At 42.5% G+C, this 24,316-nt stretch overlaps 1 protein-coding gene across 2 annotated transcripts in view; it reads right to left on the bottom strand.

Annotated features, from left to right (window-relative positions):
- The window catches only part of SORCS2 (sortilin related VPS10 domain containing receptor 2), a 1,283,650-nt gene that overhangs the window by 174,977 nt on the left and 1,084,357 nt on the right, over positions 1 to 24,316 (bottom strand). For both annotated transcript variants that reach the window (XM_077477839.1, XM_077477840.1), the window contains exons 10-12: positions 16,294 to 16,440; positions 15,179 to 15,281; positions 12,334 to 12,410 (exon numbers count right to left, since the gene is read on the bottom strand). In XM_077477839.1, coding sequence (XP_077333965.1) covers positions 12,334 to 12,410; positions 15,179 to 15,281; positions 16,294 to 16,440 — 327 coding nt within the window. The remainder of the gene's footprint in view (positions 1 to 12,333; positions 12,411 to 15,178; positions 15,282 to 16,293; positions 16,441 to 24,316) is intronic.

Raw genomic sequence — 24,316 nt, 5'->3', positions numbered from 1 at the left:
CAATTTTGACACAAGTCATGTTGTAATTGAATGTTATTTAAAATGACCTTTCCTTTTCAGTCTGCAGCTCTGTAATATTCAGTGAAATGCAATGCAATATAGCAACCTGGAGGTGTTCTGTACAGAACGCCCCCCAGATTTGTAATTTCCTGCTTGTGTGATCGGCTCACTGATTTTCCCAGAAGTCTGCACTAAGATGACAAGTCAGATTTCAGGCATCCGCTGCAACAAAAATTGTATTTTTGGTGAGATACTCCCAATAGAAAAACACATCTAAATCAATGCAGACTCTGCAATTTTCCTCATTAGAGCTTTGTAGGTGCAGAAGCTGGTTGATAATTAATACACCACTCCCATTAGACTCACTTCTGCCCATGGGCACTGAGAAACACACAGGGATTTCTTCAGCATAACAAAAGGTAGGAATCTGCAACAAAGTTTGTCAAAATTCTTGTAATGTACAGAGATCACCCAGAGGGGAATGTGTTTTTCTCAACAAAAGTGGAGTTACACAAGATAATCACCACTTTTGTTGCAGATAACCCCCGTCCCGTTAACTGAACAAATCCAGGCGCTTACACTAAATTGCGTGCTTGTTATCTGGGGGCTGTGGAATTTTTTTGTGTATTTCTATTTAGCAGCTGTTTTAAAAGGGATTTAAAATTAAAACCCACACAAATGTCATAAAAGAAAATCTATAAAATGAATCAATGCATGGAACGATAGATCAATCCACCAATAGAAAAACAACGCGTATTACTACGTTTGCAATAGGTAATAATAAAGTGCAATCCTCTATTCCAAATCAAACATATATATATAATAATCATGCATGAGTCATTAGTGTGCATTCAGTTCATAAGAGCGGCACATGCATCCGACTTGTGGTTCAACGATTCTCCCTTAATGGTCAATCCAAACAGGGAAAAAACTCTGCCACAGTTCTTTAGGTGTATGGTATATATTGCCCCTCTGCCAGGAATACACCTCCACACGTGCAATGATATACACACAAGCCACGCTGGGGGATATGTGAAAGTGAAGGGATCCCCCTTTGGTATTACTCTTACCAGACTCAGCTGGTTTCACAAGCCTTATAGATCACTCGTGCTGGCTCCTAGTACAGGGTTCCATCCACATCATAGACACCAGGTGTTCAGAATCAAGCATTAGGGCATGATCCCGATCATCTCAATGCTGAGCGCAGCTGAGGCTCTTTGTCCAAGCAGCTTTAATTGACTGCAGCAGACTAGGTGCAAGCAAGCTCTCCTGGGACACGAAGAAAGCTCTCTGGCCTGCCCTAATGCTTGATTCTGAACACCTGGTGTCTATGATGTGGATGGAACCCTGTACTAGGAGCCAGCAAGAGTGATCAAAGTTGTATCGGTGGGTAAAGTTGAAGTTCACCCTAGAATTACTCTGTGAGCATTACACGGCCATAGAATTCAGGCATGTTAATAAATGCATAACACCATGTTTGAATTCTGTCCTGGCTCTGTTTTTCCAGCAATCAGCACCAGACATTGCTGGCCATTTACCAACGACACCATATAACTCATGGTGTCACTCAGCCCTCCTTGAGCTATCTACAATGCTGTGAAAAAGTATATGCCCCCGTTTTGATTTTAGATTTTTTTTGCATATTTGTTACACTTAAATGAATCAGATCATCAAACATATTTTATTATTACACAGAGATTACCCAAATAAATACAAAATGCAGTTTTTAACTACTTCACCCCTGGAAGAATTTACCCCCTTCCTGACCAGGCCATTTCTTGCAAAACGGCACTGCGTCACTTTAACTGGCAATTGCGCAGTTGTGCGACGCTGTACCCAAACAAAATTTACGTCTTTTTTTTCCACAAATACAGCTTTCTTTTGGTGGTATTTGATCACCTCTGCGGTTTTTATTTTTTTGCGCTATAAATAAAAGAAGATTGACAATTTAGAAAAAAATACAATATCTTTTACTTTTTGCTATAATAAACATCCCAATTTTTCCTCTGTTTAGGCCGATATGTATTCTTCCACATATTTTTGGTAAAAAATAAAAATCGCATGTTCCCTAGGTGTGTTCTAACTGCGGGGGGATGGGACGGACTGGGGAGGAGACCAATCGGTGTTCATAGTTAGTATGAACACACGATCTGTCTCCTTTCCCCTGAGCAAACCGGGATTTGTGTGTTTACACACACAGATCCCGGTTCTCACTCTGTCACGAGCGATCGCGGGCGCCCTGGCGACTATCGTGCCCGCCGAGCACTCGCATCGGTTCTGGGGACAAGCTGCGGGTGCGTGTAGCTCCGGTGGCGTGTGCTTGCCTCCTACAGCGTCTTAAAGAGCCAATGTACAGCTACGATGGCTCCCCCATGGGGTCCAACCTGCCGCAGTATAACTGCGGCGGCTGATCGGGAACCAGTAAATGACAGTTTCATTTATTAAGGCAAAAGAGCTGTCCAAACCTGCCTGGCTTTATGTGAAAAAGTAATTGCCCCTAAACCTAATAACTGTTTGTGCCACCCTTAGCAGCAACAACTGCAACCAAACGATTTGCGATAACTGGTAATGAGTCTTTCACATTGCTGTGGAGCAATTATGACCCACTCTTCTTGGCAGAATTGTTTTAATTCGGCCACATTGGAGGGTTTCCAACATGAATGGCATGTGTAAGGTAATAATTCAGCATCTCAATTGGATTTAAGTCTGGGCTTTGACTAGGCCACTCGAAAACCTAAATTTTACTTTGTTTGAATCATTTGGAGGTGGACTTGCTGTTGTGTTTCGGATCATTGTCCTGCTGCATAACCCAAGTGCACTTGAGCTGGAGGTCACAAACTGATGGCCGGACATTCTTATTATTTTCTGGTAGAGCTCATAATTCATGGCTCCATCAGTTATGGTAATTCATTCATGTCTGACGGTTGGTATGATGTTCTTGTTATGAAATGCTGTATTAGTTTTCTGTATGCAGGATCCACACCTTCCAAAAAGTTTCATTTTTGTCTCATCAGTCCACAGAATATTTTCCTAAAAGTCTTGAGGATCATTAAGACGTTTGTAAATGTGAGATGAGCTATTGTGTTCTTTTTGGTCAGCAGTGGCTTTGGTCTTGGAACTCTCCCATGGATGCCATTTTTGCCCAGTCTCTTTCTTATTGTTGAATCATGAACACTGATCTTACCTGAGGTAAGTGAGGCATGCAGTTCTTTAAATGTTGTTGTGGGTTCTTTTATGACCTCTTGGATGAGTCGTCATGCTTTTGGAGTAATTTTTGTAGGCCGGCAACTCCTGGGAAGGTTCACCACTGTTCCATGTTATCTCCATTTGTGGATAATGGCTCTCCTCATGATTCACTGCAGTTTCAAAGCCTTAGAAATGGCTTTGAAACCCTTCCTAGACCGATACGTGTTTGTTTCTAATGTGTTCTTGATTTTTTTTTAGATTGGGGCATGATGTGTGGCTTTTTGTGATCTGTTAGCGTGCTTCAATTTGTCAGACAGCTTCTATTTGTGTGATTTCTTGATACAACAGTTCTGGCAGTAAGCAGGCCTGGGTATGGCAAGTGAAATTTAACTCAGCTTTCCAAAAAATGTTGGTTAATCACAGTTCATTCAAGATTCAGCATGGGAGGGGGCAATTACTTTTTCACACAGAGCCAGGCAGGTTTAAACATCTTTTTTCCCTTAATAAATGAAATAATAATTTAAAAACTGCATCTTGGATTTACTTGGGTTATCTTTGTGTAATATTAAAATCAGTTTGATCATCTGAATCATTTAAGTGTGAGAAATATGCCAAAAAACAAAATCAGGAAGAGGGCAAATACTTTTTCACAGAACTGTACATCTTTGCTAGCATAAGGACACAGAGGAAGGGTTTCCCAGTCAGTCTTTGCCAGGTCTAGATAGCATGGGGTTTAACGACACATTGATTTGCATGGTGTTGGTAATAAATAGCCAACAGTTCCTAATGCAGATTGCTTAACAACTGGAGCGTGGACAAAGTCCATGTTATTTGGCTTTTTAAAGTTTATCGAGTGATTATAGGGTGAACTTCCACTTTAAGCTTTATTTTGATTGCCTTATGCAATTGAAGAACTTGCTTGAGGAATCGGGTCATATTTTGGCAAGCACATGAGTTTCATTTAAAGTAAAGTTAATGATTGGAAGCCTGGTAGGCAGAGTCAACCCTTGGATTCTTATGTGGCTTTGGCTATTCTAAGAGTGAGAACTCTCTACCATGCATCCTGAGCTTCCGTCTACCTAAGACTTTTCCAGCTGCTCCTGTTACACTCTCAGAAGAAAAAACAGCGCCAATCTAAGTGCAGTATTGTTGAATCAAAGACATTTAATTTGTGAAGTTATGCACTCACACTCTACCAGAAGGTTTCAGGCACATCATGTATCTAGAGAGCATCGCAGGGCTCTCGAGGAGAAGCGGTAACTCGTTCGGCTGTATCTCTCGTCCGGTGGCGCCGGTGGTTCCCAGCGTCGCACGGCTTGGTGTAACAGCGTCAGGGAGGTCCGTTCGTCCGTTCGTTGTTATGTTGAGGGGCGCACTGCGATGACGTTTCGTTGTGGGTTACGTTGTAATCACATACAACCAGCCTGCAACACATGAGCAATCAACACCATGCTTTGGTCGGAACAGCTCCGCCCCATAAGGTGGAACCTAAACGACCAATTAGAACTGCCCCCTTTCCCTATTTAAACCACTCCAAACATAGTAACCCAGATGCCTGATGAAGGAGCACGCATGCTCCGAACGCGAAAAAAAAAAGCAACGTAAACCACAACGAAACGTCATCGCAGTGCGCCCCTCAACATAACAACGAACGGACGAACGGACCTCCCTGACGCTGTTACACCAAGCCGTGCGACGCTGGGAACCACCGGCGCCACCGGACGAGAGATACAGCCGAACGAGTTACCGCTTCTCCTCGAGAGCCCTGCGATGCCCTCTAGATACATGATGTGCCTGAAACCTTCTGGTAGAGTGTGAGTGCATAACTTCACAAATTAAATGTCTTTGATTCAACAATACTGCACTTAGATTGGCACTGTTTTTTCTTCTGTTTATATGTCTTTTACAAGGTACCTTCTACCCTTAAACATGTTGCCTACCTGCCTGTGCTAAAGAAATCATCCCCTTTCTATGACTATTTTCCACAACCAGTAACTGTGGACTATAATTTGTGATCCTGCCAGCTATCCATTACTTCTGCTGCATTTACTGACATACACAGCAAGGATTGCAAAACTCTGTGATAAGCAGACTTGACATCCCTAAATCCACCACACCAATTTATCAACTTCAGCGGTCTTTTTCCCCCAAACCTTTTTCCCCTCCCCCATAAAAAACCCCCTCTTTTTTCCTTCCTCACTCCCCCCATCCAGGACATATATAATCCAGCAGCGCAACGCACAAAAAAACAATTTTTTCTTACCCTGTTACACTCTCGACTATATAAAATATATTAAGATCCAACAGGGAAATTGAGCCCTATAATGGTCACAACAGTTATACAAACTCAAGTTAACTACTTGACCTCCGGAAGATTTACCCCCTTCATGACCAGGCCATTTTTTGCAATACAGAACTGTGTTACTTTAACTGACAATTGCGTGGTCGTGCAATGCTGTACCCAAATAAAATGTATGTCTGTTTTTCTTCACCACAAATAGAGCTTTCTTTTGGTGGTATTTGATCCCCTCTGAACGATTTTGAAAAAAACAAAAAACAATATTTTTTACCCAATAAGCGTATATTTATTGGTTTGCGCAAAAGTTATAGCGTTTACAAACTATGGGATATTTATTATTATTTTTTTACCAGTAATGGTTGTAATCAGCGATCTATAGTGGAACTGCGATATTGCGGTCTTAGCAAGGACATAAAGACATAAAGACATGGATGAGCGAGTTTGGGGTAAGGGAACTTGACTGGCCTGCTCAGAGACCTGACCTCAACCTGATAGAACACCTTTGGAATGAATTCGAATAGAGACAGAGACCCAGGCCTTCTCATCCATATCAGTGCCTGACCTCACACTTTAGGAAGAATGGTCAAACATAGACACACTCCTAAACCTTGTGGACAGTCTTCCCAGAAGAGTTAAAGCCGTTATAGGTGCAAATAGTGGGCCAACTCAATATTGAACCCTATGGACTAAGATTGGGATGCCATTAAAGATCATGTGTGTGTAAAGGCAGGCATCCCGAAACATTTGGTAATATAGGGGTTGATTTACTAAAGGCAAATTCATTTTGCACTACAAGTGCACCTGGAAATGCAGTCGTTTTAGATCTGAGGGGGACATGCAAGGAAAATAAAAAAAAAACAACATTTTAGCTTGCATATGATTGAATAATAAAATCAGCAGAGCTTCCACTCATTTTAGATCTTCCGCTCAGATCTACAGCGACTGCACTTCGCAGTGCACTTGTAGTGCAAAGGGGATTTGCCTTTAGTAAATCAACCCCATAGTGTATGTGTTGTGCAGTCATAAGATATCTCACCAGAAGAGACCCAGAGACATTCAGTATTATAAACATTCAGGTAGTTTAACTCTTCTGCATCTCCCAAAAGCAGAAATATCCATTTTGAACCCTTTAAGTGTTTTGTCAGGTGTCGCTCATGAGAGATCCCACAAATTCAAGGCTGCTAATATGGCTTCATTCGGTGTTTGGAACCCAATACATTTTTCTGTGCTGTCGCCCTATTCACTCTTATTGTTGAAAAAGATATTGCATTACATCTCTTGTCTGATTTCTACATTTTCACCTCCTGACTTATTACTTCAGCAAATGTTTAATTGTCAGCATAAAAAGTTACTACTGCCAAGTTAAGCTGGCTTTTCTGTCATCAATCTTTATTCATAACTTGGCATATGTGCAAACGTTTATTACATTCTCAGTAAGTGGAACGCTGCAATTACATTGTGACATAAGTAATTCATCTAATAAGGTAACAGTACCCAAAGTAAATATCTGTTTAATAGACTGTAAGTAAGAGGTAGCAGCAGCATTTTCTGTGTGTGCGCTTTCAAATTCTTTGCCAACCTTCATCTACTCTTACACCTTATGAAGCTGGCATTTCACTTTTCATTTCGGCATTATCTTGAATTTAAGATTATGTATACTGTCTGATTCTGAGCCCTCTGTGCAAGTACATAAAATTGCTCCTCGTTATTGTCCTTCTGTGAATACACCGGGAAGGGCAGAAACCTTGCGTTCCAAATGCATTTAATCCCAAACAATTGTCTGAACTCTGCAATGTTTTGCCAATTGAAATTCTCATATCAAATATCATTGTTCTGATGCTACAATAAATGAGACTTGGGTTGACTCCGCAGCCAAACAAATAGTAGGGGGAAGATTAGTATTAACCTCTGAATGCAAACCAATTTATAAAAAATATTTCTCCTACTTCACAGAAATCCATCTTTGGTCTGAAAATTTAATTTCACACACCAGCGGGACACACGGTAGAGCTAAATGATTATCTGTATTACTAAGAACCATACAGAACCTATGTCTGTTAATATTCTGAATGGGTGGAAGGAGACTTAGATGCTGCTCATTTTTCTTTATTAAAAGAAAATATTTTTGGTTGCTGCCTTTGTGAACAACTAAATATCTGTTTAGTAAAAAGCGTACACAGTTATATTGGAATGTGTCTCGAGACGTGTGAAACTAGGGGAACGGGTGCTTGGCTGGGGTACGTTGGAACGGAGAGTTTAGCGTGGTGGAACTTTAGCGTTTAGAAGTTTTGCATGGTGGAACTTTGATGTACTCCAAAGACTAGGCTTAGAGAAGGTGACATTTTGAGTTTGCAGACATTGTCCCATTCACCCTTCATTTATCAAGGACCCATGCAAATAAAGGTGGTCAACTGTAGTGCGTTTAAGGTTAATGTAGCTCAATTAATTTCAATGAGCTCCCATCGTATGCCAGCAGACTAATGATAGAATTTGCAGCAAAGTGCACTGTAATGCACGGTAAGTCGATGTAAAGCAAACATGTTTGGAAGGTACATTGAGTTGCTCTTTATAATGAATGGTGCTGCAGTGCACCAACACATGTAGAATGCATTATTGTACATTGTTGTAACATTTGAAATTCCATTGTACACTGGTGTGAAAAGGCCCTAATGGTTGCAGAATGGGGGGAGGCATTGTTACAAAGGGTCAAGAAGGAAATTTAGTTTAAATTCTTGGTCAAACGAGTTTATGATTGTACAATTCAGGATTTCTATGAGGTTTAAGTGTTTTGCTACAGCTAAGTGAGGGTTTTTGATAGCGCCAACGAAGAAAGGTAGCTAATTTGTGACCTTCTAATGTGTAGGTTAACTTAATAGTAACAACATTTTTTGAAATCTTGTTGACTTCTTGGAGGGATACGGGCCCAGGATTTGAGGTTACATTTTGGGGCCCCAGTCTTTATAATGTGTATATGCCAAGATGTTTAAGTACTGTAGCTGGAAAGGTTCTGTTATAGAAGCCTATTGAAAGGGCGCACTGCCAGGGTACTTTATTTACCAAGAATGTAAAAATCAGTTTGTACTATTGGGGAGTATCGTTAACAGATATGCAGTTTTACCTTTGTAGAAGTAAATAATAAGTAAAAAAGGTAATTAAATGAACTATATTTAATTGTCTAATCTTTGACCAAAACATTCACAAGGGGGAAATTTGTCTATGGCCTCAATTTGCAATTCAAAATGCCCTCAATATACACACACATACTCCTCCTATTCAATAGGATAGCAAGAATGTATAAGGGGCTCCAGCAGGTATGTGCACCTCTAGGTGCTTGCAAAACATACCAGCATTTAAATTTGTAGGCAACAGAGTCTCTTTAAAGTGCGTGTAAACCCTAATAATTAAAGTGGTTCTAAAGGTAAAAAGGTTTTCCCTGCAATCCCTGCATTAAGGTGAAAAAAAAAAAACTTCCAGTGCCTGCTTCTCCCCCCCCCCCCCCCCCCCCCCAAAACTTACCTGATTACTCTTTCATTCCAGAGTTGTCCCATCTGCAGCTATACTGCTCCCTCATCCTGGTCTCACAGGAGACAAAGGCAGCAACTGAGGCCATTGGCTGCTGCTACTGTCAGTGAAATCCTGTGAGAAGGTGGTGTGGTGCGGGGGCCGAGCTGCGCTGTCTGTGTCTATGAATGCACACAGGCTGGCTCGGGAGTGCACCCACACAAATGCCCCCATAGCACATGGCTTGCTGAGGGGCCACTCTGAGAATGGGAGGAGCAGACAGTGCTGGTAGGGGACTGCTAAAGAAAATGTGAGCCTTTAGAAATAAACTTTAAACCTTAACTTCTCTTATTTGCTCCTTTTTGTTCTGTTTAATATACTAATGTTTATATCTTTTTTTAAGTGAAATAAAAACAATTCTCATCCTCAGCAGGTAACTTTCTTTTGCTTTGTGCCGCTAATGGCTGTTATCAAAAAATTTCCCAACGCTCTCTGTAGACTGCAAAACACCCTCCCTATGTTATTGAGATATGGAGAAGGGGTAGGTGTTCTACAATCCTCTAAATCCTCTAACACTCCCTGTCCTAGAGAGACATCTATATCCATAGCTACGGTACAGTGAATGAGTGTTGTCATCCTAGGATAGTGGTCTCCAAATTAAGGCCCACGTGCAAAACGTGCTCCTTTGCCTTTATTCTTCCCTTGGGGCACCATTCCTTCTACTGACACCAACATTGGGGCACTATTCTTTCCACTGACGCCAAGAATGGGGCACTATTCCTTTCGTTGACATCAACAGTGGGGCACTATTCCTTCCGCTGACACCAATAATGGGACGCTATTACTCCCACTGATATCGACAATTGGTGCTATTTTTCAACAATATCAATGATAACATACTATTTCTTCTCCTACTGACAACAGCCACTATGTCATTTTCTTACTCCCACTGACAATCAAACCTGAGGCATTGTTTATTCCCACATTGACATCAGGACATTTTCTACTCCCACTGGCCAAAATCCAGATCCTTTCAAGTCTGAAGGAAAGAAATCTTGCCCTTTGTTTAGAAGGTTTGGAGACCCCTGCTCTAGGGCAAGACGTGTGTTACTGGCAGGATCACCAGGTGAAACAAGGAACAAATGCCAAAAATGGGAACAAATGCATCCACAACATTGAATCCTGTAATATACTACATTTTTGTTCTAGAAATTAGAAATTATTTCAGTATTGACTTCTGATCTGCAAGCATCCCTTTGTGTACAGATACCTCCATATAAATTCACATTCTTGCATCGTCACTGACCTGTGTAATAGTTTGGCATGAAATTAGAATTATCAGCATTTCCATTTTCCCATTATAAGCAATGAAAAACACAAGGTGACTTTCTGCACATGCTTTTTAATCACAGTACTTCTCTAATTGGCTCATTTCTACCATAACTAGATGGCATAGTGGGTAAGTGGCCCGCTAGATAAGCAGAATTATTATTTACATTACAGATGATATTTATTTATATGCACTAAGCAGCCCCGGGCAAGGAATAACACAAACAGAATTTAAAGGCGTAAGATTCTGTGATGCAGAAAAGTAATTTCTTTCTAAGGTAATTTCAGTTTTATAAATTAAAATGAAGCTCTCACTTATTATAATGTACATTTAGGCCTTGACTTTATGCTAACATTGCCTTTCCTGGGAGCAGAAATTTCTGTGAAGGAGTATCTCCCCTTTAATAAAACTAGAAGGTGTATATCCCACAATGGCGGTACGGAGAGACACCTCTGGCGCCATCATAATTCCTATATACTATAAGGGATAGCTCTTTCTTTACAACACTTTTGAACAGATTAGCACTGAGCTCAGGCACCATGCAGGTTGGTCCACAGTACATTCACAGGAGAGACAACGGGTAGTAGCCAATACCTATCTTTTCCCACTCAATGGGTCTCACTGTTTCCACTTCACTTTCCACTACATGAGCCCCCCTTATTGTGCAGTCTGCCCTATTTACACTATGTTCACACCTATGCGTTTTTTTAGTGCATTTTTGCAGTTTGCAGAAATGCACCTCAGTCCATTTAACATGATTTCCTATGGTACACGTTCATATCTATGCGTTTTTCAGCCGGTACATTTTTGGAAAGGGTCAGGGACTTCTTTTCCTGCAGCAGATTGCATTTTGCGTGTAATAGATTTCAACGGAGCCGCACCAGAAACACAAGTGTTGCGTTTTTGATGCATTTTTTATGCATTTTGCATTTTTATTTTCTTCACTTTAACATACTGTGTATAGCTGGTTGCTAAGGAGCTGCCTACCAGGGCCTTAACAACCGATAAGTCATCAGCAGGGTTTTTTTTTTTTTTGCTGGCAGACCCCGTGGGAGTGTTGGTCGCAATCAGAGAATTTTTTTATTTTTTCGAGTGGTGCAGTGGGCATTGTGATTGACAATGGATCTACATTGGGGGGACATTGTTTTTTTTATTTTTTAATAAAGGACGCATCAAAAACTCTTGTACTGTTTTTATTCACGTTCACACTTGTTTGGTGAATAGGTAGGCCACACTCATTCCCACGGGGGGGGGGGGGGATCTTGTTAAAGAGGGCTTCCAGATTCCGATAAGCCCCCCGTCTGAAGACCCCCACAACCACAGGCCAGGGTTGTGAGGAAAAGGCACTCAACATGGGGAGTAGATGCTTTGGGGTGGGGGGGTATATGAGAGTATATGGCCTGGTATGGTTCAGGAGGGGGGGGTGCGCTTGCTCGTCCCCTCCCTTTCCTGACCTGCTGGGCAGCATGCTTGGATAAGGGTCTAGTATGGATTTTGGGGGGGCCCCCACGCCATTTAAAAAAAAAAATTGGCTTGGGGTTCACCTCTAAATCAATATCAGACCTGCTGACAGCTGATGACTCATCGGTTGTCAAGGGTTCGGCGTTTAGTTTTCCGGTCCACTCCTTAGCAACCAGCTATATACAGTGTATTTAAAGAGAAAAAATAAAACGCAAATTCGTGAAAACTGTATGGAAAAACGCGGGTTTAAAGATCGCAAAACACGCCGGAAAAACGCAACAAGCGCAGCCCGCATAGATGTGAACCTACACTTATTGCACATCTGCAACCAAAATAGTAACTAAAATCTGCCAGTGATCCTATGTTCCAATCCATGAATACCTATTTGCTAACACAGCACAGATCATTGAGTAATGTCCGAAAGTTTTATTGAAGAATGATCACATAAAGGTCGAAAAAAGAAAGTGCAATGTATCAAAGCCGCACAGAACCCCTTAGTCAGGCACGTAATGACAATTTATTAAAACATAGACAACTAAAATAAAGAGTAGCTTACTTGTCTCCATGTAATTCCACAGTCTGACGTTATATACATCTCTTCCTTATATTCCACCAGCTGTGAGCCCAGGTTACCTAAGGAGGAGAAATTATATAATGACACTGAAATAATGATATTGTAGAATAAATCCTCAGTTGTACATAGTTAAAGAAGAACTATCGGAAAAAAATTTATGTTTCATTTTGGATAGAGTAAGGGTGGGCTATAACCCCTGTCAGATTTTTTTTTCTCCATCTGTGTCCCATTTCAGGGATTTCCCTTCACTTCCTGTCCCATAGCCAAACAGGAAGTGAAAGGTAATGCCTGCAAATTAAGGGAATCCTTTAGGGACCCCCAGGCCACCAGAACTAGTTTCCCCGTTGGAAGATTTTTCCTATATTACTTTTCCAGGGACAACCCACAAATAGTATTATTCACTAAAAAAAGCAAAAGAAGAAAAAAAGATGCTTTTAGTTATACTTTATTAAGAATAAGGTACAAATTAGCAAAGTCTCCATATCTCTCCAGTTTCAGTGCTAGGAGAATGCGGCTCCATCAGGCCCGGATTGGCCATAGGGCAAACCGGGCACTTGCCCGGTGGGCCACGGCCGCCAGGCTGCAAGACCTTGCGGGGCTCAAGGCTTGAGCTTGCGCCGCTCATTCAGCCTCTCCTTGGCCGCCCGGCTGCCAGTTAAGCTCAGTCATCGGCGCCGGGGGGAGGAGATAGATGAGACACCTTCGGCCTCTGCGTGACTGCACAGTCACCCATATAGGTCAGCCGTCGGTGCCGGGAGGAGGAGCCAAAGCAGACACCTTGGAGCCGGTCTTCTGTCGAGACGTGCCAGAAATAAAAAAACGTGAGTTCAGCCCCCCCTGTAAACTGCATAGGAGGAGGGGTGGGGGCAGCTGCATATAGAAGAATAATTCTCTCCAACTTCCTCCTGCAGTAATGGAATGCCTGCGAGAGGTAGAGGAGAAGCAGGCATTCAGAGACTGGAGGAGGAGGATGGAGAGAATTATTCGTCTATATGCAGCCGCCCCCACCGCTCCTCCTATCCTGCTTCTCTCTGCTGCTCCCCCCTGGGCTCTCCACCACACCCATACTCTCTGCCATCCCCCCATACTGTCCACCTCCCCCCCATACTCTCCACCTACCCCATGCTCTCTGCCATCCCCCCATACTCTCCACCTCCCCCCCATGCTCTCTGCCATCCCCCCATACTCTCCACCTCCCCCCATACTCTCCACCTCCCCCCATGCTCTCTGCCATCCCCCCATACTGTCCACCTCCCCCCCATACTCTCCACCCCCCATGCTCTCTGCCGTCCCCCAATACTCTCCACCTCCCCCTTGCTCTCTGCCATCCCCCCATACTCTCTACCTCCCCCCATGCTCTCTGCCCCCCCTGTGTGCTTCACATCATCCCCACGCTCTCCGCCTCCCCCCATACTTTCCGCCACCCTCCCCATGATCTCCACCTCCCCCATGCTGTCCGCTGCCCTCCCTGTGCTCTCCATCAACCCCCGTGCTCTCCACCACCCCGTGCTCTCCGCCAGCCCCCCATGCTCTCCGCCAGCCCCCCTGTGCTCTCCGTCACCCTCTCTGTGCTTTCTGCCACCCTCCCTGTGCTCTCCATCTCCCCACATGCTCTCCACTGCCCCCTGTGCTCTCCACCTCCCCCTATGCTCTATGCTGCCCCCCTGTGCTCTCCTCTTCCTCCCTGTGTTCTCTGCCTCTCCCCTGTGCTCTCGCCCCACCCCATGTTCTCAAGGTTATTCCCTGTGCTCTCCAATCCCCCATGCTCTTTCCTGGTCCCAACTCACCCCACCCCCCCCCCCCCCCACACCTCTGGTGGGTTCCCCCTCCCCCTCTCAGCAGATCTGTCAGGGAGGAGAGTGGGGAAGGGGCTGGTTAACATGTCATGGGCTGCTCAATGCAAATTGCCCGGGCCTATTTTTTGTCCCAGTCTGGGCCTGGGCTCCATTCACACTGAGTGTATAGCTCTGGTGCATGGGGCTATGGCATTTAGCAGTGGGTAGAGGGCAAGAAGACTGCATTTCAGGAAATCATCTCTAAACGCATACTGCTCTAAATGTTTGTACAGCTGACTACACTGTCCAGGTCCATGCAGTCGCAGAAGCTGACAGACTCTCATAGTGTTTGACAGGCTGCTGGCAGTTGAGCCAGACAGGACACCTGTGCCCTCCGCCCGCAGCTATACAATGGTGAGGCTAAATGCCCAGTGTGCATGGGACCCAAACTGTCATTCCTTAAAAACATTTTGGCATAAATAACGTAAGAAAAGAACAACACACCATCTCCACTTCCCACAACTAACCAGTCAGGCACACCAGGAATATGGGTTAGAATTCCATAGGAAAAGAGCAACATTGGAAGTTAATTTAATATGGTTTTTCCCAAAAGATGGAGGTCTTCCTCCCAAATTTCATTTGAGCAAGTTCTTGCATGTGGCATGTATTTACAGTAAATGCCCAGGAAACTCTAGGGAAGAAGTCTATGGTGACATCATGCCATCTTTGGACAAATTATGGGCAGCTTCAGGTACAGTATGTGTCTTAGGAAGCACTGAAACCAAAGGGTCAGCATCCAGGCCAGGTGACTTGTATTTTTAGAAGGTCAGTTGTGGGATCTGCTGCTTTTATTTCATAAGAGGTTTACTTTAAGCTCCTTGAAGAGTCCAGAGTGCTACTTACATGACACATCTGAAGGTGATCAGGACACCGATCGTCTATGAGAATCCAATAACATTTAAAAATACAAATAATATTAAAATATTTGTATAGATACATTTATGCTTAAAAATAACCTAGAGGAATAAACGTGATGCTATTAGATGACTTACCGGCACCCATAATAAGCCCCGGAGCTGTATACTTGGTGTGGACAGTTCCAGATACATATGGATTGTCCGCCCAACGCAGATGAAGGTGAAGATGGCAGTCAGGCTAATAAGATACAAAACAGATGAAAGAATGCAAATTATATTGTAAGGAATTATCATAGAAAGAGCTGAATAAAGGAATCTGCAGTGCATCCGCAAAGTATTCACAGAGCTTCACTTTTTCCACAGCCCTATTTAAAATGGATTAAATTCATTAAATCAAAATTAAATAAATAACACCCCCTTGTGATGAGTTGAAAGAAATTTGTATTAAATATTTCCAAAAATATTTGCAAATTTATTAAAAAACAAAAACTGAAAAAAAAAATCCCATGTAAATAAGTATTCACAGCATTTGCTCAATACTTTGTTGAAGCCCCTTTGGCACCAATTACAGCCTCAAGTCTTTTTGAGTATGAAAAAGAAAAGGCAAAGACCAATTGCAGCAGCAATATACAATGTGCATTGTTTACTATCTGTGTGTACACTTAGGTTAATGCAGTACAATGCAATACTATTCAGGGATTCAAACTGTAGAGTCTCAAGTTCTGAATTAATAGAGAAAATAAAATGTACTGCAAAAACTTGCTAAAAGCTTATTTAAAGCTACAACTACAGATCTGTATTCAACATTCCCATGCTGCAGTTCAAGTGTGCTTTAAGTTATTTACAAAAGCAGCTTAAATTATGTAAATTATTGCTGAAGTGTTTTGAAGCCAATTTTATACAGAGGACACATATTATACAGATACACATATAGGATTTGAGGGCAGAGAAAAATGCAGACTAGCACAGCTGACTTATGAAATGCTAGTTACTTGGCTGTCATGCTAATGCTTCAATACTTTCTGAATCACTGACCTAGAATGTCAATGTAAATCAGAAGTGTTGACTTCACTGTCTACATGCCTGTTCTGGGTGACAGAAAAAGCAAGAAAATCAGCATTAGCAATAACAACCTACATCATTTCCTCAGTAATGATGTTTACATGGCTCAAATAATAATTTTTTACTAAGGTCTCATTATATGGGAATTTTATGCATGGACATTTCCATGTGGTTGCTTTTTGACTTACCGGTTTGCAGTTGGTTGGCTTGCCATTCATGTCTAGGCTTGGTGGAGCCAGATAGTCCCAGTCCCGGCCTTTGTTGTATGTGATGAGAGTTGTTACTTTTCCATCAATTTTCTGATTGGCCAAAAAAACACCTTTAATGCCTTTGACCTGCAAAATATAACACATCATTATTACATTTCAGAAACAAATGGGTTTTACTGTCCAAAGCAAGGTTCTTCAATCTATTCAAGATGATGGCCATATTGTATATCTCACAAATATTTGTGATCTGAACAATTCAGCCCCCCTTTTGCATCAGAAGTTCTCCCCGTTCACATCAGACCCCCCCCCCCCCATCACATCAGCATCACCCTTTCACATCAGACCCCCCTCCCCCATCACATCAGCATCACCCTTTCACATCAGACCCCCCCCCCTCCCCCCATCACATCAGCATCACCCTTTCACATCAGACCCCCCTCCCCATCACATCAGCATCACCCTTTCACATCAGACCCCCCCTCCCCCCATCACAACAGCATCACCCTTTCACATCAGACCCCCCATCACATCAGACCCCCCCATCACATCAGCATTACCCTTTCACATCAGACCCCCCCTCCCCCCATCACATCAGCATCACCCTTTCACATCAGACCCCCCCATCACATCAGCATCCCCCTTTCACATCAGAAGGTCCTGCATAACATGGAGTCTTCCCTTCCAGTAGAGTTCACCTTTTATAATAGTTCTCCCTTTACAATCTGAACTCTCCATCACAGAAGAGTCTCCTCTTTCATATTAGAGTGCCCCCATCACATCAGAGCCTCTTTTCACATCAGATCTCCCTTTCCCATCAGAATCCCCCATCACATCAGAGTTGCTGCAGGCTGGGTAAAATCTTGTAGTAAGCCACATGTGGCCCTTGGACCATAGATTGGAGACTCTTGGTCAAAAGGCTAGGAGCCAAAGATCCTGAAAAGCCACATCTTATCTCCAGCACAACCAAGTTCATTTAGGTAACAGACGAAAAACAAGCTCTGGACTGCCGCACTCTTCAGAAGACCAATTTCTTTTATTGGAAAATCACATCACAACTCAACAAACACAGCGAACAAGGAAACATTTCTGATGTTTCACACTAGCTGTAGTGCTTATTCATTGCACATATGCCTATGAATAAGCACTACAGCTAGTGCGAAACGTCAGCAATTTTTCCTTGTTCGCTGTGTTTGTTGAGCTGTGATGTGATTTTCCAATAAAAGAAAGTGGTCTTCTGAAGAGTGCGGCAGTCCAGAGCTTGTTTTTCGTCTGTTGCTAGTGGTAATAGCCAGCACCTGTGGCTTTCCATCGAAGAGACAGTTTACAGCCTGCATGTCTGCTCCTGGAGCAGTGAGATCCCTTCAAGTTCATTTAGGTAGTAAGAAGAATGGGATCCTGGTCAGTCTTACTGGATTGTGTGAAGAAGCAAACCTTTTAAGATTTTTTTTTGTTATCTTCTCCCAACAAAGCCTTTGCAATAGTGTTGAGAGAATTTCCAGACATCAATAATATAGTTGTTTTATGTAATTGGCTGTGAGCATTTATGCAACTGACTGAGATGAAAGTTTTCTTTATGGAGTCATACAAAAAGAGATTTAACTCCATTGCTGAGAACTATGAATACACTAATGTTTTCACCAACATTATCTCCTTTTTTTATTGCCCCTTTTTCTTTTATTGGTCATAGTTTTTCTATCTGCTTTAATACATCTACAAATCTAAAATGCTATTTTGGCTGAATGGAAACACATTCCCATATACACATTCCAAAATCTTGTGGGAAGCCTTCCCAGAAGAGTGAAAACTGTTATACTTGCAAATGAGGGTCATCTCCACATTTATGGCCATGTTATTGGAATGGGAAGCCCAATAATTTTTATAGATGTAATGGTCAAGTTTCCGCAAATGTGTAGTTATATAGTGTAAGTCCGTCCCTGCTTATTAGGCATGCTAGCCAATTTTGGACACATTTGCCAAGGTTTCATTAAGCATAAACAATCTTTGTTACACAGAAACATCAATTTACATTATTTACAAAGTTAATGCTTTTATAGGACTGTTTTAGAATACCCTATTTGCCAGAAAGATAGAGCAGATTTTTTTTTTTTTTTCAGATCTTAAAGTGATATCAATCCTTTAGTTTTTTACGTGCTTTCAGCAGATGATTTAATGCCTTACTGAGTACACACTCTTATCTTAATTCTTGCCTGTGTTCCTCTTTAAAGGAGAAGTTTGCGATTAATAAAAAAATAATATAAACGGTCATACTCACCTCTATGCTGTAGCAGTGATGTGATGCTGCAGCTGTCCCATGTCAGCTCTAAAAATGAAAACTGAGTGATCAAAGGACCACTGACCGCTTAGTTTTCAGTCTGCTCAGAGTGGAGAGTGGTGACTGTCAGTCATTGCTCTCCGCTCTGACTCCAGGTCTCAGTTGTGTGCTGAAAGGCAATGCTAACTGTCTATCAGGCAGCTGGGTGGATCCCCACAATATGGTCAGGATCCTTCCAGGGCCTGGGGCAGCTCTGTTTGTTTTCAGCTAACATTGGGTCACAGGAGAGCAAAAAGTAAGTGCACTGTTGTGTCCCACAAGAGAAGAATGGCCAAGAAAGCTTTGACCACACTCCTCTTTTAAGCCGGTGCCATAAATGCCATCCCAGGTTTTCTAAGCAAGAATGATCACGTGACTGCTGATCACTCAGTTCTTGGTCTTCACTGAGCAGAGAGTAGTGCCTGTCAGTCATCAGCTCGGTGCTCTGCCCCTCCAGTGCTCACTGTATCACCAGGCAGGAGAGGGGGTGGGAGCGGTTGGCTCAGCCATACACTGAGAGTCAGCTGCTGGCCAGGCATCTGGGTGGATCTCTGGACCAACTCTGTGATGTCATCCAACAGCAGGCTTTCGTTAATTTAAGGTCACAGGGGACCACATGTAGGCGCATGCCTATGATTCAGAAGAGAGGTATGGACAAAAATGTTTGGACATACTTCTCTTTTAACCACTTCCCATCATGCCTATTGTATATGACATCTGCAGATGGGATCTCCCATCCTGGGCGGGCGTCATATGACGTCCTCAGCTTCCCGGCTGTATAGGGGGCACCCACGCACCCGCCGCACCACGAGGATGTCCACCGGTCACCCACAATCACTCGTGACAGAGCAGGAACGTGGATCTGTGTGTGCAAACACACAGATCCACGTCCTGTGAGGGGAGAGGAGACAGATTGTGTGTTCCTAGTATATAGGAACACTGATCTGTCTCGTCCCCTAGTCAGTCCCATCCCCCCACAGTTAGAATCACTGCCTAGGTAACACATTTAACCCCTTGATCACCCCCTAGTGTTAACTTCTTCCCTGCCAGTGACATTTATACAGTAATCAGTGCATATTTATAGCATTGACCACTGTATAAATGTCAGTGGTCCCAAAAAAGTGTCAAAAGTGTCCGATCTGTCCACCGCAATGTCACAGTCATGATAAAAAAAACGCAGATCACTGCCGTTACTTTTAGAAAAAATAATAATAATAAAAATGGCATAAATCAATGACATATTTTGTAGGCAGTATAACGTTTGAGCAAACAAATCAATATACGCTTATTGCCATTTTTTTTTAAACAAAAATATGTAGAAGAATACATATTGGCCTAAACTAAGGAAAACATTTTATAGCAAAAAGTTAAAAATATTGTATTTTTTTTTTTCAAACATGTCGCTCTTTTTTTGTTCATAGCGCAAAAAATAAAAACCGCCGAGGTGATCAAATACCACTATTTGTGGGGAAAAAAAATGATAAAAATTTAATTTGGGTACAGTGTTGCATGACCGGGCAATTGTCATTCAAAATGTTATAGCGCTGAAAGCTGAAAAATGGCCTCGGCAGGAAAGGGATGAAAATGCCCTGTATTGAAGTGGTTAAATATATATATATATAGAAATCCAATATGATTTCCTTACATCCAGCTTTCCTCTTCTCATAAATGGTTTGTATTCCAAGCCAGGCACTTTTTTCCAAGACAGTGATCTGGAAAGCAGTAGCGCTAATGAACTACAAAGCTAGTCAAGTCATATGCAGCCCCCCTACATAGTGGGCAATTCACCATTCTAAATCATTTGTTTCTTCAACTGTATTATTATGTAATAATCCATGCACAAATCATCATATTGAGCACCAACAACCAACCATCTACAAAACTTTCTATTTTTCAATAAGTGCCCCTTTCTATATTAATATGTACATAGTCTGTGAGCGGCTTGCAGAGTTGTACCGGTACAATTATTATTCCTACCTGTAAAGTGGAAGCTTAAGGCTCCAGGAGGCAGATACTTTACCTCTTCAACATAGCTAAGTGGGAATGGAAAATGTACTGGCCTAAAAACCTGAACAGTATATTGCTGTTAATTCAAATCTCACTGTATGTTGTCATAAAACAGAGTCAGCCTCCTCTAATGGAATATAAGTATATGTCTATATGCAGCATAGTGCGTCTGAAAACAGGGCTATCACCCATTTGTAAAATAATTTATCAAATAAAGATGGGGAAAACAGTACTGCTGTGAAAAATACTTGTTGGCTTATTTATGATTGACAAAATAATTGCTTTTTATTTCATGTTCATGTTCTTCTCTTTTGCCTTATTTCACATTTTTTTTTAAATATTTTTTTTAGAAAGTTGGGAAAAGTAATGTCAATGTCAAAAACAATGTAAAATAACACAAAAGTAAAAAAAATAAAAAAAATAAAAGCAAAAAAATAAATAAAACACTTTCTTCTGTAGAAAGTTCCTTCTCCATGCCGACTCTTTTGAAAATAATGAATTACACCTGATTAGTTTAGTACATATTATTGTTAAAACGGTCTGCTAAAATAATGGCAAATTTTTTTTATATAACTGAAAATGTATCTAAAAAGGATATTTTCTGTTGGAAAAAGGGAAAAACAACATATTTCACTTTTTTAAAGTGCACTTAGCATCAAACCTACATTTCCATGTTAGGCGAATGTATGCTAAGCAATGTGTAAGTTTAATATTTACAAGTATTTCTTATTTCTTACAGAGATCCCTATGACAAAGCTTTTATCTGTGTTCTCACCAGAAGGATAGAGACATTTTTATTCAGGCATCCTCCAGAGTCAACATCCACTTAATATAGTACAAAATAAATAAAAAATGGTATTTAAAGTGGTATTCCAGCTTGAAGTATAGTAGAGTTGCATAGTCCGGACCATAGGCTAAGAATAATATTGTTTTGGCCAGGCAATAGACTAAGAATAATATTGTCTTGGAGTGCCAACACTCAGAGTAAGTATTGGAAAAGAAAATATATAGAGAGGTAGGGCATTAAACTTTCTCCTCCAGACAAGTAACAATACGTATATGTATATTTAAATATCTATTTAAAAAATTGAAAAACCACATATAAACAAGAGACAGTAGGGAAAAGACATACCCCTACATATATAAACAACTTAACACAATAAAGATGTTACATTGAAATAATCAATAGTCAACATTCGCAGTCTTCACATCTTAAAACACATCTCGGGACATCAGGATTATGGGGAGACCAAAAAATAACAATCCAGACATAAAGAGAGCACCATCTATATCAAGTCAGATGGACTTCTTATATTCAAAAGCAGGGAAAATTCCCCAAAGGAACTGATTCATTCCCTCCATGTATATAAGAAATCTACCATCATTGAGGAGCCACTCCTTACTTCGATGGGCACTGTGAGTCTCACATGGAAGCCGCCCTGTACCAGGGTAGACCTATAATGGTGGTCGTCCAGTGAATAGAAGTCCAGCGTGTGGTACAGTCTGGGTCTTCCAAGGATCCAGCACCCCAGCATGTAAATGCTTAACCCTAACTACTCTAAAAATTGTTTCTCCCTTCTACTAACCTGTGTAATGCCGCGTACACAGGATCGGACTATCCGGCAGACTAAGTCCTGCCGGACTTTGCCAGACTTTGCAGCGGAGATCTGCCGGACTTTCCGAACGAGCGGACCTGCCCACACACAACCGGATTGTCCGCCGGACTATGGCGGGAGTCGGCCAGACGTTTGAAATGAACTTGTCCACACATGGAGTAAAGTCCGTTCATTTTGAACGTAGCTCCAGGTAGCTGGGACTAGCGAAGGAAGTGAATGTTGCCGCCTCCATCGGTGAGATTGACACCTCGCTAGCCCCGTCACCTGGTATGGATTTAAAGGGGAATCCCTACGCTGAAAAAACGGTGTGGGGGTCCCCCAAGGTCCACAGCAGACCCCTATCTGAGCATGCAGCCCAGATGGTCAGGAAAGGGGGTGGGGACGAGCAAGTGCCCCCCCCCTCCTGAGCCGTACCAGGCCGTGTGCCCTCAACATGGGGGGTGCCTTATGATGTCACAGTCCTGGAGGATGCTGGAACTGTGACATCATAAGGGGCGGGGTCACCATGTCACATCACCCAGTGACCCCGCCCCTTGTCCCTATATAAGTCACCGCACAAGGTGTCCCTGCCATTGCGGCCAGAAAGAGCGTCATGACAACATCGCAAGGAAGAAGAAGAAGAGAAGAAGGCGGCGGCGGCGACAGAAGACCGGGCCAACGCTAGTAAAAGAGCTATAAGAAGATAGGGGAGTCTCTGCAAGAAGAACCGAAGAGTGGGACAAGACCCCCGAAAGGGCAGGACAAGACCCCGAAGTTGGAAGAAGACCCCCCGGACGGCGGCAGCGATGACGAAGAAAAACAGGGGCTTCTCCGCTAGTAAAAGAGCTAGCAAACGAGCAGAAGATAGCAGGGGAGTCCGACGAGAAGACCCCCAAGACGGAAGAAGAGAAGACCACCTGATCTGTCTAATAAATTATTTTAAAAACTTGTGCTGTGTTTTTTTATTTACACTTTTTTCACCAGGTAAATGGGTAGGGGTACATCGTACCCCATACTCATTCACATAGGGTGGGGGGCCGGTATCTGGGGGCCCCCTTATTAAAGGGGGCTCCTGGATTCCGATAAGCCCCCATCCACAGACCCCGACAACCAACGGCCAGGGTTGTCGGGAAGAGGCCCTTGTATTCATCAACATGGGGACAAGGTGCTTTGGGGTGGGGGGGCTGCAGGGCCCCCCTTCCCCAAAGCACCCCCCCATGTTGAGGGCACGCTGCCTGGTACGGCTGACCGGCCGGGCTGCGTGCTTGGATAAGGGTCTGCTATGGACTTTGGGGGGAACCCCACGCCATTTTTCCGGGTAGGGGTTTCCCTTTAAATACGCCGGATAGTCCGATTGTGTGTACGTGGCATTAGAAGTACACACAGGTCCAGTCATATGATCTGGCTCCCTTGTCATGGATGCAGGGGAGAGGAGGGAGAACTGACAACGGCTGGACCATTGAAGCCTATGGGGGATGCCATTTTTCCAGGCTTTACAAGCTGTTGTCAAAGTGCTCCCTCCTCTCCCCTACAGCTGGCACTGGCTGACAAAGGACAGATCATGTGACTAGATCAGAGCAGCCTGAAAATAGGTAAGTATATTTGCATCTTTCTTGCACAGGTTAGTAGGCATAGGTGTTAGGAGGGGACATTTTAAGAGTAGTTAGGATTAAACAAATACTGTCAAAAGAAAACTTTATATGTCTCAAAAATAATGTAAAATTAATTTGGGTGCAGTGTTGCGTGACAGAGTAATTGTCAGTCAAATTATCACAGTGCTGAAAACTGAAAAATACTAAAGTGCTTAAGTGGTTAAACAAAGAAAACTCCGAATTTCATATTATACACACAAACTGAATAAGTGATTTGACTCAGCGTCATCTGGAAATTTTTACATGCTGTTTGTTTTCCTGTGGTTTAAACCAGGAAGCCAGCCTAACTGCAGTTCAAACACTCATATTTTATTCACTCAGGTAGGTTTTGCCAACTAATCCGTTTTCAGGTTTGCTGATGAAAAATTGGATCAAAATGTTCCTGTAATCTATTTTATTCCCATGTCCCTTAACCTTAAATTCTGTGTTCTACAAGT

Source organism: Lithobates pipiens, unplaced genomic scaffold (assembly GCF_037356315.1).
Source record: "Lithobates pipiens isolate NorthernLeopardFrog02 unplaced genomic scaffold, aLitPip1_a1.2 Scaffold_13, whole genome shotgun sequence".
NCBI classification, from domain to species: Eukaryota; Metazoa; Chordata; class Amphibia; order Anura; family Ranidae; genus Lithobates; species Lithobates pipiens.
This window is presented reverse-complemented; position numbering and strand designations above follow the sequence as displayed.